At 39.2% G+C, this 16,388-nt stretch overlaps 1 protein-coding gene across 2 annotated transcripts in view; it reads left to right on the top strand.

Annotated features, from left to right (window-relative positions):
• Positions 1-16,388, top strand: part of SEMA3D (semaphorin 3D) — a 252,611-nt gene that overhangs the window by 167,807 nt on the left and 68,416 nt on the right. For both annotated transcript variants that reach the window (XM_040343436.1, XM_040343437.1), the window contains exon 9: positions 14,843-14,957. In XM_040343436.1, coding sequence (XP_040199370.1) covers positions 14,843-14,957 — 115 coding nt within the window. The remainder of the gene's footprint in view (positions 1-14,842; positions 14,958-16,388) is intronic.

Below are 16,388 nucleotides of genomic sequence, written 5' to 3' on the forward strand. Positions count from 1 at the left end.
CTGTTGCCAACTCAGACCTTCAGCCTGTCCTGACTTTGACTCTACTTTATGATAATATAGTGTGTTCTGGTCCTAAAGGATTTGTTGGCTGCTGCCATCTATGCAATCCCAAGGTTTTGACTTTTACTACTTTCTTTAGTGCAACATCTGCACCACCAGCAGCTTTTGCACCTTTTGAGCCTGCACCTCAGTAAGAACCGTCTTCTGCCTATTCTTTGCAAAGTGAAATTGAACCACATTCACTAAGGGGCAATCCCTTGCAAAATTGTCGCTCTATTTTTGTTTGTAGCGCAAAAACTAAAAACCGCAGAGGTGATCAAATACCACCAAAAGAAAGCTCTATTTGTGGGGAAAAAAGGACGCCAATTTTGTTTGGGTACAGTGTAGCATGACCGCGCAATTGCCATTCAAAGAGCGACAGTGCTGAAAGCTGAAAATTGGCTTGGGCGGGAAGCTGCGTAAGTGCCTGGTAAGGAAGTGGTTAATGCATAGAATGCATTAAGGTGAAAAAACTTTTACCTTTAATATTATTATTTAGATGCTGGTGCAAGCCACTTTTTTTAGGGGGTATTTATGTTGAAAGCTACATGATATTTTCAAACTTTATATTGTTACAGTGTCAGTGTTCTGGAGTGGATACAGAAAGCTATAAACATACTCTATAAAATAGCATTTATACAATGATTTTCTTTTTTTCTGACATTTTTCCATGGTGAATTCTAGCTAAATGTAAATCTGTCTCATGAGCCAATGTAATTAAATACACACTGAGGGCCAAAATTTGTATTCGGTGCTTACTAGCAACAGACACAACATTGTTCAGTCTTCCAGATTATTTAGGGGTGAAGATTGTTTTAGCATGCATAGCTGATGAGACATCAGATACTATAGAATGGTCCACTTGTTGTTGATGTTTCTATGCTGTAAGAAAAACAAACACTTATGCCAGGCCAATTTTAAATTAGTTGGAAACAAAATTATTGATGACAAGCAAATTACTATAGACCCTTCCAAGCGACATTTAGGGAAATCTCATTAGGCCTCTTTTACACAGGGGGTCCAATACAGGAGGTAAAAATAGGAGTTTGAGACGTGTTTTTACCTCCACTGACTTCCTATCTAATTTCCACAATACAGCCCGAGGGGGCTGTTCACATGCTGCGACCTTGATTGCATTGCGGCTGCAGCCAATTTAATGTGGCGTGTTGAGTTTAAAGGTGGCATTGCCTGTAAAACTTAAAACTGTCTATTCAAAGTCAATGGGTTTGTGCCACAACTGCAAGTCAAATGTTTGGTCAGTTGTGGTGCATTAGTGTCATTGTAAATTGCTGTTCTGCAGGTGTCAAGATCATCTTCTGAATGCCTGACAGCTACTGCCTAGCAACACTCTAAAAAGTGTCTTCCTTGCTTTACAGTTTTCCACAAACAAAATTGACGTCCTTTTTTTACCACAAATAGAGCTTTCTTTTGGTGGTATTTGATCACCTCTGTGGTTTTTATTTTTTGCGCTATAAACAAAAATAGAGCGGCAATTTTGGAAAAATGTTGCTAAAATAAATATCCCCAAAAAAGATATAAAATTGTTTTCCCTCAGTTTACACAAATAACACAGATAATTGAGCGCACTCCTGGGATGTACTGACAAACCTATAAAAAAGAGAGAGGGTGGGTAGGGAAAGGAACAATTGTGGGATAATTGTTGGATAAGGGAACCCTGGTCACAGCCAGTAATCTAAAAATAATCAATTAATGGAGTTGCATCAGTCCATAATTAATGTCCATTAATATATAACACATGACACTTTCACTTAGTGGCAGCCTGCTGTCAGATGAAGTATCTGGAGAAACACAAAAAAGAAACAGAGCGGCGCTTTCTAAGCGTAGTAAGTTGATATTTTTAATAATAAGATAAAATCAATTCACAAAGATGTGTACTCACAAAAGGAGCGTTAAAAAAAGCCATCTAGCATGAAGGTTCATCTGCTGGGGGTCCCAGGGAAGACGTTGATCACTCGGTGTCCTGTGGACTTGAACTAGCTAATTCCCTTGCCTCGAGTGGCTGCGTCGGTGGGGGCCGAACGCCCTCGGAACCTTTGAGAAGGGGAGATACGTATTCTTCTACATATATTTGGTAAAACAAATCGCAATAAGCGTTTATTGATTGGTTTGGGCAAAAGTTATAGCCTCTACAAAATAGGGGATCGTTTTATGACATTTTTATTAATATTTTTTTTTTAATAGTAATGGTGGCGATCAGTGATTTTTATTGTGACTGCGACATTATGGTGGACACATTGTACACTTTTGGGACTATTCACATTTATACAGCAACCAGTGCTATAAAAATGCACTGATTACTGTGTAAATGTGACTGGCAGTGAAGGGGTTAACCACTAAGGGGCTAGGAGAGGGAGCAGACAATCAGTGATCTGTCACTAGGAAGAACGGGAAGATGTTGTGTTTACACTGACATCTCCCCATTCTTCAGCTCCGTGACCAGATCGCGGGACAACGGCAGACATCAAGTCCACGGGTTCCGCGGGCACGATCACAGAGCTTGCGGCAGGGTCGCGCACATGTGACCACACAGCGGCAAATTTAAAGAGATGTACATGTAAGCCCATTTGCCTGTCCGTGCCATTCTGCCGACATGTAAGTTTGTGCGCAGTCGGCAAACGGTTAAGGGGTTGAATTACTATAAGAGCAGAGTTCACTTACTATAGTGAATGTTCTTTTAGAAAATGGGGTGCAGCTATGTTCACTTCTGTTCTACCTTAAGGCGTACCCAGTCAGGACAGAGCACATTGGTTTATGCAGTGTGGTGTGGTATCATGGAGACCTAGTAGGCAGACAATTGTTTTGTTAGTCTGTGCTGTTAACTGTGGATTAGAAAGTGCAATGTAGTTGATGTCTGGGTTCTCCTAACCCATGGACGCATGGTGTTGAGGGGAGGCCTTTTCTGTGTAATTGAGGCTAAGAAAAAAAGAATAATTGGTACTACATGCTGAGTAAGCTGCCTAGAAGAAAGTATCCCTGTGGAAACTTTGATCATCATATGGTAAAAGACCTACGCTTTAAAATAAAGATCTGCTGTTGTTCATTCAGCACAAAATACTATTTAGTAAAATAAGTTCAAAAGTTAACTATGTGTGTGGGAATGGCAACTCCTTACTTGCATAAAAGAAACTCCAAGCTTGGTGATGCTGTGTCCATAATAAACAGATACAGCACTAGTAGAGCGGTAATAGACTGAAGTCTCCTGAAGTCCTGTTTACGGCAAAAAAGCATGTAGAGTTGGGCACACCAGAATAGTGTGTCATAAAAAGTGCAAGACCCATTGAAGGAGCTAAAGTGTGAGGGGCTTTTGAAAAATAATTTCCACTCTGTCGTGGCAGAGCTACCACTAGGTAAGGTTTTACCTATGCTGTATGGCCAACTCCCTGTAAAACAGAACTGATGTGTGTTAACCTCTTGAACCAACCTTTACAGGTGATTTAAGTGAACACGGCTTGACCTTACTTACTATGCTAAGTGAACATACATATTGGAAAGTAAATTCGTTATTGTACAGAGATTTTTGTGAATGGTCACCAAATGGTTCATTTTCTATGGAGAAAAGTAAAAAATAATTGCACAGTATTCACTCCCAGTTGACACAGAGATAAGCTCCTAACAGGTCCCAGCTACATAAACATGCATTGAAATGCAAAGCGATATTTTACTGTCAGTCATTCTTGTTGAAGGATATGCCTCACTAAGGCCATCTTAATTAGTGTTAAACATTTCTATAAACTGAGCAGGAATTTTAATTGTCTGGTTGTCTGAGTAGTCATTTACCTTTACAGACATGGGTATTCCTAATGCCGCGTAAACACGATCGGACATTCCGACATCAAAACCATGGATTTTTTTTCCGACAGATTGTTCGCTCAAACTTGTCTTGCATATACACGGTCACACAAATGTTGTCAGAAATTCCGAACGTCAAGAACGCGGTCACGTACAACACTACGACGAGCCGAGAAAAATTAAGTTCAATGATTCCGAGCATGCGTCAAATTGATTCCGAGCATGCAAAGGATGTTTGTGCCTCAGAATTGGCTACAGACGATCGGAAAAATTGAGAACCAGCTCTCAAACATTTGTTGTCAGAAATTCTGACAGCAAATGTCCGATGGAGCCTACACACGGTCGGATTTTCAGACAACAAGCTGACATCGAACATTTGTTGACAGAAATTCCGACCGCGTGTACGCAGCATTAGATTGAGAATTGCTTTGGGAAACCAATTGTAATATCTGATGAACCCCACAATTATATCATGTCCAGGATATGACTATTTTTGTAATCAATCCTCAAAGAATGAATATAACACTGTGATTACAATTGCAGTTGGTTATTTTAACAGTGATATATTACTAGTTTAGATTTTTCTGTTACTGCAAACTATGAAGTTAAAGGTTTGTCTGAGGTGATTCCAGAATACCTCCAGCTATACAGTATGCTTCTTCAAGACACTTTATAATAACCCTTTCTCTTTTCACAGTTGGTACACTTTTATTATATGCAGACAAACGGTATTTCTGGCAGAGGCCCATATGTCTCATAGCTTTCAAGCTAATGTGTGTATATATATATATACATATATATATATATATATATATATACATATGTGTGTGTGTGCCATCACCTCCAACATTTATTCTCTTTAAAGTGGGCATATTTAAGATCAGATCAGTAACAGACATCCGTTTGTGAGTTGTGTATTTAGTGGTTTATTCCCTTTAGAGCTGCTGATTATAAAGTCTATTGGCACAGCTCAGCACTCTACGGTTTATTGTTGTTTGAATAACCGCACGTGATAGTGCCACTGGCTAGGGAGTCAAAATATTAGCACTGCCAAATATGTGTATTGTTTAAAGTGTATCCTTTCTCCCCTGCCAGGTATATACCACATTTTCAAACTTCTGCCCAGAAATGTACTTTTCAAGTCCAACTAGTTATAGACTAAACTTGATGCCTTTAGCATTTGATATTATTTTTTTTAGTGCTCCAGTTAATTATATGCTTATTATTCCTATGCAGTGGAATGCTAAAATATATACACTATGTTGGTCAAGACAGACTATAAATGCCAAGTTATCTTTTTCTTGTTAAACCATAACCAACCGCCTCCACTCCCATCCTTTCCAGAATGTGTCTACAAAGTATGTTTCTTTAAAAAAAAAAGAATGAAGAATAACCTCAGTGTGTTTAATAATGATAGCATTTTTCCATTTATTATTCTAGTGTTCTATGCCCAATTAGGTGAATTAATGTATTAAAGTGGTTGTACACCCTGTATAAGCACTTTTCCTTACAGGTAAGCCTAAAATAAGGCTTACCTGTAGGTTCTGGAAATATCTCAAGGTATCAAATTTTTCAGGAGGCAATGCAGTTTCTTGTTGGGGTGATTTGAGTTGCTGTAAAGCCACTCTATCACTTCTACAGGCAGCAGAATTGGGTGCTTCCCCTCATCACTGCTGCCTTTCCCGGGCTCTCCTGGAACGGCTCCAACCGGCAGCATTCTGTGGACTGCACAGAGAGGAACTGACATTGTTCCTTTCTAATCAAGGCACCAAAAATCAGAAGCGACAAGGATTGTGACACTTCTGGCTTTTGGTTAGTGCCCAGTGAAACAGACGATCAGCTTATCTGTGTGTGATTGGCTGCTTTGGAGGCCAGAGGAGAGGTCTGGGGTCTAATACACCCCAGATCTCTCCATAATGAGGACATGTCACGGCCCATGCCATCACAAGCGATATTGTCCATCCCTTGTGATAGCAATAACGTTGATTTAAAAAAGTTTTTAAATGTTTGAAATACAATAAATAAACAATAAATTACCCCCCCCCCAATGCTTATGAGCAAATGCAAACACATATATAAAGTCCCGCATGCATGTGTAAACAGTAATCGCACCACACACGGGGTATCATTGCAAATGTCAGAGCGGGAGCAATACCTCTAGTGCCAGACCTCCTGTATAATTCTAAACTGGTAAACTGTAAAGACTTTTAAAGCGTCGCATATGGAGATTTTTAGGTACTATAGTTTAGCACTGTTCCACGGGCGTAGGCAATTTTAAAGCAGCACCGAGGGTCGCCGGTTTTGGGACCTTAGATTGTAAGCTCGGGGGCAGGGACTGATTTGAAAGTATAATATACTGTAAAAGCGCTGCATGAATTGACAGTGCTATATAAGTACCTGTAATAAATAATAAAGAAAATAAAATAAAGCTTGACATATTTGGTATCTATATACTTGGTATAACAAACTTATTTTATATTTTACCCCAAAATTGGGCATTATATCGTTTTTGTGTGCACTAAAATGTATTAAAATGTTTTTTTCCCCAAAAATGTGCACTTCAAAAACCACTGAGCAAATATCATGTGACATATAAAATTGCAACACCAACCAATTTATTCTCTAGGGCCAATGCTTAAAAATTATATCATGTTTGGGGTTCTAAGTCGTTTTCTAGCATAAAAAAATGCTGACATGGGAGAAGTGTCAGAATTGGCCTGGTAGGCATATAGTTAAATTTCTTCTAAGGCCTCATTCACATGGGGCGTACTAAAGTGTACACCTTTGTGAAAGTCATGTTTACATGCATGGGGATGCATAGATGTTCCATGCATCTCTGTGCAGGCAGTCCCATGCATGTCAATTGGGACACAGCGGCTGCATGGGCACAGAAACTGCACCTAATCTGACATCCATGTGTGTGGAGGCACACAGGGACATGCACCTGCACCCACACTGATGTCAAATCTAGAGTAGCGGCTGTACTGCCTGTAAATGAATAGAAGTCTCTAAACAGAGGCTCCTATTCATTTACAAACTGAGGCATTCTTAAACAGTTTACTATGCTTCAGTAATGAATGAACACAGGAGCAATCGGTACCGATCGTTCACTGTGTTCATATGGCATGTTTACCAGCCCACCACTCTCCATCTCCAGCAGCTGCACCGATTTTTCACCCCAGCAGCAGCTACAGCTGTTAGGACAGGGAGGAGGGGAAGCTGGCCAGCAGCTGCAGGGAGGTGGGCGCAGGTTGGTGCTGTGTGGGGAGACCAGTACAGGAAGTGTTAGAGTGCCATGGAGGAAAGAGGATACTTTGACAGATTTGGATTGCCTGGCCTGAAGCTCCCCTGCAGTAGCTGAAGCTGGCCAGAGGGAAGCCGGCCAGCAGTGCTACAGAGAGGGGGCACTGGTCATCGGGGAGGGGGGTCAGTATGGGGTCGGAGCAGTGGGGAATCTATTATTGTAGTTAAACTCCCCTGCGGCGCTCCAAATTGGTGGAAACGACAAGAAGCCAACAGCTGCAGAGAAGTCACAGGGCATTGGTGGTGGAGGAAAGGAGGAGCAAAAGCAAGGAGGGGGGACATCTGGAAGCACACGTGGAGCAGCAGCAGCTCCTCCATGTGTGCATTGTGTGTTAGATCACAGTGGCCAGATGATACGCCACTGACTATGCCCACCATACACGTCCTATATGGACTGTTCACTGTGCAGACTCCATGCAATACAAATCACACACAGTCTATTCCCACAGCTCCCCATATACAAACATACACAGTCCAGGGGGGAAGGTGCCAGGTACAGACCTCCTATGCCCACACTCCTAGCACCCAGAAGATGGCTGTCTGATTGGCTGCACTGCATACTAATTCCATTGAGAAAAGCTTTACCAGGGGTTATCCACTCTCATCCCCCCAGGTGCCCACATAAAGGGTACACAACACAAAGTTGCATCCCTCCATCCCTTACTTGTGGCACAGGGCGGAGTGATGCAGCCCAGTACAGTGACAGCAGCAATGTCCCAGGGCTCCCTTCCAGAGGTTCCCTGTGTGCCTGGCTGGTCTCTGTTCTGCTATGTGTGAGGCCACCCTACAGCTCTACTTTTTGCAAAGTCTACTAAATGTGCAGTACAATAATAACTGGGTGTTCAGCAGACATTTGGTGCACACAAAGCAGACTTGTATCCTTACAGTTTTTTCAGGAATATTATATATATATATATATATATATATATATATATATATATATATATATATATATATATATATATATATATATATATATATATATATATATATATATATATGCATATATACTTTTTTTGTCAGAGTTCAGCTTGAAGTTGTGCACAATGTTTTTTAAATTTATAGGTAATTAATGACGACCGATTCTCCCTATCTTCCCGTTCTGCTGCTTGCAGAAAGCTGCATCTTTATCTGTAAATTCAACAATGTTCCCTTTGTTCCACTTATCTCCTGTGCAAGGTGTAGGTTTGCAAAATCCTCCATAATATGAATAGGCATGTCGTATATTAAATTCCAAAAGAAATATTTATTGCTGCGATCATTTCAGAAAATATTTCTGGCTGCTTTTGGGAGTATAACATGATAAACTAAAGCAATAATGAATAGTTTGTGAAATCCAAACAAAATAGCGGCTTATCATTGTAGTGTCTAAATTATATTAAAGTTTCCTTGACTTCAAGGACAAAATAGAATACCCATAATAATCCTTTAAAATGCTTTTTATAACATAGCATTCTGAAACTAAAAGGGAAGCAATGTTTTTTTCTATTTCGTGAGTGCTTTATTTTATGCTATACTTACAGTTGATCCTTTTCTCTGTGTGTTTGCTTAAAGCGGTCCTAAGGCATCTATACATGGCCAAGAAAGTCTGTTATGTTCCAAAAATGTAACCATATTATTATACCGGATTCATATAGCACCAACAGTTTGCATGATACTTAACAACACGACCCATATATTTGGAGATTTACATTTTTAAATGCTATGGAAAAGCTAATCTTTTAATGACAGCATTAACCCTTTCATTTGCAGTGCACTGTTTTAGTTAATTGCATTTACAATCCTTTATATTCCTTAATTTTATTAATTCAAAAATAACAGCATGGTACTCACAAGATTTTTGTGTCATTCGCAGGACTGATTAAGTTATGCCAAAGGCAAGGGTAATCTGTGCTTTTCAATGTGAAAGCTGAAGTTTAACTTACTCATATTTTCCCTGGTTCCTTCTCATCAACATGCGACATGCTTATGACATTATTAAATAAAACCTGTCCATTTTATTGCATAGCTTATTTTAGATCTAGAGATAGCTTCACTAGATCTCTTTCCTTCTTTATGCAATGCAGACTAATCATAACTAGTGGGAAGGGCCAGAGAGCTGTGGTAATGACCTAGTGCAATACTAAGCCCCCGTGACTGAGAATTGGATTGAAATTCATTGAATGAAAGGGTCAGTCAGGCTGGGGACAAAAGGGCTAGACAATGCTGGACATTCTTCAACCATGAAAGGAGGCAGTTCAGCTTTAAGGGGCTGGATTTCCTTTATTGGAGTCCATAGGCAGGCGGGCTAGGTTAAACCCAAATTGAAGTGCAAGTAAGTGGTAAATAAACCTCTACCCCACTTTAACAACATGTCCTGGATTCCTGAGGAATAGGCACTGCTTTTTTGGGGGATAGGAACCTTTCTAAAGCAATGCCACAGTGCTGATGCCTACGTGACCTTGAACTAGTATGGCAGGGGAATACACACGCATGGCCCTTCAGGCATCGGAATAATGTCTCATTAAACTCATTATAGGTTGGTATACTTCTGGATTGAGAGAAATCTTATAATTTTGTTTTAAACTAAACTCCAGGCAGGAAACAAACACTATAAACTGAAAGTGAGATGTGTGCCTTTGGCCTGTAATTTGTTATTTTATTATATTATACAGCTTTGGCAGCTATTGTGTGCCTAAAAATGTCAGTTGTCCAGGGCACGACCAGCTTCCACTCTTCTCTCCCAATGAAGCCAGTACCAGTTTGTAGGTCTGTTATTTCAACAATAATTACATCATGATGCATTCAGTGGGGGGTCCAGTCAGCAGATCACCTGATCATGCCCTGCCCACAAGCATTCATTGGCAGCCATGCAAATAGCTCCTCTAGATGTAACAGCACTGTTGCTGTTCACCCACAGATCCACTCACTGATGTCACTTCATTCCCAATGACTCATGGGAAATGTAGTTGTCTTTGACATCACATTGAATGTGATGTGCAGTTCCTCTTTGAAACTTTTTCCATATATCCAGCTATACCAAAAATGGTGGCTTTGAGCGGTGAGGTCACAAACAGCAAAAAATAAGAACAAGTAAGATTTGGAATGTGCAAAGGGACAGGGAACTATTACAGAAAAATAAGCTTGATCCTGAAGTTAAACTTTAAAAATTGCTGTGAATACAGATTGATCCTATTGTAAGCCTAAAATCAGTTGATGTCATTTGTGCCATGTGTATGCCATTACAATGAGTTAGTAAAACTGAGAATGCTTCTTTCTAAAATGGGGGGTAATTAAAAAGCAGAATAGAGAAAGAACATATCCAATTGTAGTGTTGGTAACCTAAAGAAGTACTAAAGTAACTTTTTTTACTGTTGCATTTTCTACTTCAATGAGAAACACATTCAAGTAAAACAGTACTTGATTTATAGCCAGAGCAGTATTTTGATAGCGTGATTGCAATGGTATGCAAGGTGAACAGAGTATGTTTATGAACTGTATGAAATATGTTTGCCTATAGTGATTCAGATCGAGACACTCCACGTTCCTAAAGATGCGTGCGTTCCAAAAAATTGTGATCATGAAGAAAATTGATATACTGTAGAACATGTTTTTATCACAGATGTTTAAATTTATGGTTACTTTCATACTTTCATTCAAATATGAATACATTACTTATTACGTCTTTAACTGTCAAGGTTTTTCCACTCTGTCCATTTGTCTGGAATGAATAAAATCAATAAACATTGATGATAATATTGTGCTTTCTGCTATAAAATATTTATAGTAATCTGCTATCAGGTGTAAGGAAAAAAAAATATTTCTGAATTCTGCAATTCTAAATAAAAAATGTGCTGTAATGTATTTAGGTATAAAGTGATACTGACATGTAAGACACATATGATAGAAAATGTATTTGACCAAATACATTAAAACATATGGCATAGTTCATTATGTCCCAAGGTGTGATATGCTTTACAGACTTGTACAGTGTTGGAGCTTGGGAGGGATTTCCTACAGAGTCACAAAAGAGCTTAGATCTTCATTCACGTTAATTCTTATTCTGACAGATACAGTAGTTCTCTCTGTTTTGGAAAGTGTTTATTTGGAATAAACGGTTTGCCAGGCTGAGCGCTGGCAGTGTCAGCCACTTGCTTACATGGCAGCCTACTCTGTAAGTGTGTTGGATGGACAAGATTGCAGGTCAGATGAGGATTTGAATTTTGGCCAATCAAAAATTATTGTCCATAGGTGATGGTGTGCACTTTTCCGATGAGGGTTTGTAAATTTTCAACAATGGACTACAGCAGGCATATGCAATTAGCGGACCTCCAGCTGTTGCAGAATTACAACTCCCATGAGGCATAACAAGATTCTAGCAGCCACAAGCATGACACCCAGAGGCAGAGGCATGATGGAACTCACAGCTGGAGGTCCGCTAATTGCATATCCCTGGACTACAGAATGAGCCGGACAGATGGTGGTCTTTCTACAGGTTACATGAAAATAAATAAAGTAGGGGGTCGACTAGAGGGGACATTGGGCATGGAGCCCTACTTTATTCATGGTGGCAAATCTGAGCAACTTGTAAGGTGGATTTGGGAACATTTCAGGGCTGCAAGTGGGAACAAGATCTGACTGTTAAGCAGAATAGAAGTAAAGTTCTGTTGCAGTGAAAGGGGAGGCAGAGTTGGTGTATGGTCGGCACAGTGGGTGTTCTAAAAAAGAGGGTGCATCTTAACCTTCCCATCTGAGGGCAAGTGGGCTTAGCTGCAGAATGGAGCCCAAGCAGGCCAAGAATATGTTTTAGGGACTTTGGAGCTGAGTGCATATGGGCCTGAGGGGAGTCTAATGCCCTGTACACACGATCGGTTCGTCTGATGAAAACGGACCGATGGACCGTTTTCATCGGACAAACCGATCGTGCGTGGGCCCCATCGGTGAAAAAAAATAGAACCTGTTTTCAATTTTTCTTATTTTTTAAAAACTGATAGAAAAAAACGATCGTCTGTGGGGAAATCCATCGGTCAAAAATCCATGCATGCTCAGAATCAAGTCGACGCATGCTCGGAAGCATTGAACTTCATTTTTCTCAGTCGTTGTGTTTTACGTCACCGCGTTGGACACGATCGGATTTTTAACCAATGGTGTGTAGGCAAGACTGATGAAAGTCAGCTTTATCGGATATCTGATGAAAAAATCCATTGGCCCGTTTTCATCAGAGGAACCGATCGTGTGTACAGGGCATTAGAGGGCTGCAGTAGTGTTTTTAAAAACTGAATTGTTTAATAAAGCCCTCATATTTTCCGATAAAGTCATGGTTGAGTCTTTATTTGGGTACCAGTTGTGGAAAAGGAGAGGAATTGGCTATCCAGACTTTATTGGTGAAGCATGTGTCTCAGTTTCAGCTTAATTTTCTTGTACCTAAATTGGTGAACTGGTGAAGCTTTACATCACGTGTCCATATGGCATACCATTTGACTTCCTTTCTGTCTCTGTTACCATATAACATTTGTATGTTGTTTATAATTGTGAAAATGTATAAAAATAAGAAAGGAATAGTTGCGTATGTCACAGCCGCATGCAACAAAACAACAGCTGGATGTTCACTGAATGCTAACAATACACACGCCTTTCTCTTTTTTAGTTTGAATAAATCTGTCCCATTGCAGGAGTTTAATAAATCTGTCACATTGTAGTACTCCCATTGCTGACAGAACAAAGAATTACAGTCCAGTACATGTAGGTGTATGTTTAGTACTAACGAAAAGGACAGGTTTCTTGTATAAGCTTGTACAACTGACATTGCCTTAGGTGTTTTAAGGGGCTGCAGTTTGGTATGAGGCATTCTCAGGTGCACAATTCTTAGAAGCCTAGAAAGTATTTGCACACTATTCAGTGACAAATATAATGACAACATACATGAAGTTGTTTTAAAAAGGATTTGTATCATTAATTATTTTGTTAAAGTTGTTTCAAAAAAGGATTTGTATTATTAATTATTTTATTAGAACAAATAAATGATTAACCGAGAAAAAAGGAAAATCGGGGGGTATTTACAGATATGTCAAAGCTTTATAATATAAGTAAAGAGAGTACACTGTTAACATTGTTCATATTTACATTTATTAGAAATATGTGGATCATTATGTAATAAAATGATAAGCTGATGCATTTTGTGGTTACTTACTTCCAACATAGGAACAATTAGGTCTCACATCTATATTATGACTATAAAAATAAAAGTAGCTACCTGTTAATCATAATTCACTTTGCTATCATCCGTCCAATGCAAGATTTAAGCGTTTGTTAACCCCAATTTTTTTTTTAATCCTGTTTCCTTAAAGCATGTTATATAGAACAGTGCTTGCGTTGTGTCATTTGGCCCCCCTGTATCACCTGTAATACCTGGCTGATCCTGCCTGGCTATACCCTCCTCCCTGTAAACTGACCATGATAATCAGGGCAGCTGAGCCCTGACACCATGGTCAGAGGGTGTCCCTACATCGGCCGCAGCCTTCCTGTCCTCCTATGTGCTCCCCAGTATATTTATTCATAATAATGCAGCAAATGATGACAATTAAAGTCAATAAATTTAAGCATAACAATCCTTGCTTGTAAGAAATGGTTAAACACTGTGCTTAGCTAGTATATAATCCAAACATGATGTTCATCACTCGGTGAAAAAAAAAAAAAAAAAACAGTTCAAATTTGATCAAAGTAATCCAGTGAATAGTCCCACTTTGTGAAATGAAGTGCTCGTGTGTATTCAATTAAAGGTGCTCCAATATTCAATGTGCAGACAGAAGAGCCCCACAGGGATGTACACTCACCCTTATACTTTGACCATCATACAGGGGATATGTAACCCCTGTATGATGTATTCTAAGTCAGCTGCATTTAGGATAATCCTCCATGGAGAGGGGGAGAAATAACATAGGGGGGGCTCCCATAGTGTAAAACCATAATTTATTAAAAACAATTAGTAGTACATCTATGATACACTCACATTGTATGGTGCCTATGCCTGGCACCCGGTGTGATCAGCATATGTAATCAGAATAGTGTAAATCTGGCTCAGTCTCCATTGGAACGCTGCTTGTTGGCGGTGAGGCTTGGTTCCCTGTGTTTGATTCCCGGGCGGATGTTTGGTCGCAATGACGTGACTAAACCTCAATGCGTTTCAGCCAATAGGAACGGCCGTCATCAGGAAACTTAGAATACATCATCCAGGGGTTACATATTCCCACAAAGTGCAAACGACTATTCTAGCGATAGATGGTCAAAGTGTAAGGGTGAGTGTACATCCACATGGGGCACTTCTGTCTGCACATTGAATATTGGAGCACCTTTAACTTGACTACAAACAAGCACTTTATTTCACAAAGTGGGACGATTCACTGGATTACTTTGATCAAATTTGAATAGTTTTGTTTTATCAAATGATGTTCATTGTGTTTCGATTGTATACTAGCTAAGCACAGTGTTTATCCATTTCTTACCCATTGTGACGCCAGTCAGCTCACATTCACACTGCTGCTGGCAATTATTTTTGATGATCACTGATTTCGTTATTTATTGTTTCTTAGGCACAAAAGTTTTTTCCTTTTTTCAACCCTTGCTTGTAGCTCCAACATGCATCAACAAATTTTGACTGTATTACCGATTCTGTATTCTTATCACTATACAACAATTTTTACATCTCTTCTAGAATGATATTGGTGGTCAGCGCAGCTTGATAAATAAATGGACTACATTTCTAAAAGCACGTTTGGTGTGTTCGATTCCAGGACCAGACGGAGGGGACACATTCTTTGATGAATTGCGTAAGTTGTTTGTAATCTCCCTCATCACTCATCTTTTGAAAATGTACATAAAGCATGTTAGATTTTATCAGGTTGATCTCCAGCTGTGATTGCTATATTCTGACAAGAACATACAGCTCATTGCTTCAGGAAAGAGTCTCCTAACATCACCTGGCTGATATAGTAAAGTGCCATGGCAACATGCAGTATATTCAAACAGATAAAAATGTGTTTACATCTGACAACACTCTTACCATTCTGCATCCAAAACATTTCAGCCAATGCGAATGATGGCATTACAAACACACTTTGGGACTTGACTCGTTTTACTGCCTAATGCCGCATACACACGTTCGGAAATTCCAACAACAAAACCATGTATTTTTTTCCAACTGAATTTTGGCTCAAACTTGTCTTGCATACACACGGTCAAACAAATGATGTCGGAAATTTCGAACGTCAAGAACGCGGTGACATACAACACTACGACAAGCCGAGAAAAATGAAGTTCAGTGATTCCGAGCATGCAAATTGCATGCAAATTGATTCAGAGCATGGGTCGGATTTTTGTGCATCAGAAATTGCATACAGACGATCGGAATTTAATATAGAAAAAAAATGTAAATGTAAAGTGAGTGTACAGCTTGTATAACAGTGTAAATTTGCTATCCCCTCAAAATAACTCAACACACAGCCATTAATTAAAAATGTCCAAATTGGGCCCAATTAGCCACTTTCCCTCCCCAGTGTCATGTGACTTGTTAGTTTTACAAGCTCTCAGGTGTGAATGGGGAGCAGGTGTGTTATAAATTTGGTGTTATTGCTCTCAATCTCTCATACTGGTCACTGGAAGTTCAACATGACACCTCATGGCAAATAACTCAATGAGGATCTGTAAAAGAAAGAAGTGTTGCTCTACATAAGATGGCCTAGGCTTTAAGAAGATTATGCAAAGAGAAAAAGCTGCGCTAAATATATAAATCTGTGTTACAATAACCAACCGTACTGGTATAAATGTACTCACATCAGTAGGAAAAAATTTAAAAGTAATAACGGTGATGTGAAAGAAATATATAATGAACAAAAAAAGTTATGACCAAAAAATAAACATATCATAACTCTATAAATGTGAATATAAACTCAAAAAGGTGCAAAAGGCATATCAGTGCCAATAAACTTCACTGAATTACCACCCAAAAAAAGTTTAGAAATAATCATCAATGAAAGAATAAATCCAAATATATCAGTCCATATGAGAGAAAAATATATAAATATAAAGAGGGAGTAAAAAACCCCACAAATGACCTTGATATTAAGTAGCGAATACTGTGACTGGCGATTATAAAAAATTTAAAAATACAACAATTAAGTTGTCCGTATAAATATCCACAGTGACAGATAATCCACAGCCCCTATCTGAATTATTATGGATGTTATACAAATAATTGTTTT

This window comes from Rana temporaria, chromosome 3, assembly GCF_905171775.1.
Source record: "Rana temporaria chromosome 3, aRanTem1.1, whole genome shotgun sequence".
NCBI classification, from domain to species: domain Eukaryota; kingdom Metazoa; phylum Chordata; class Amphibia; order Anura; family Ranidae; genus Rana; species Rana temporaria.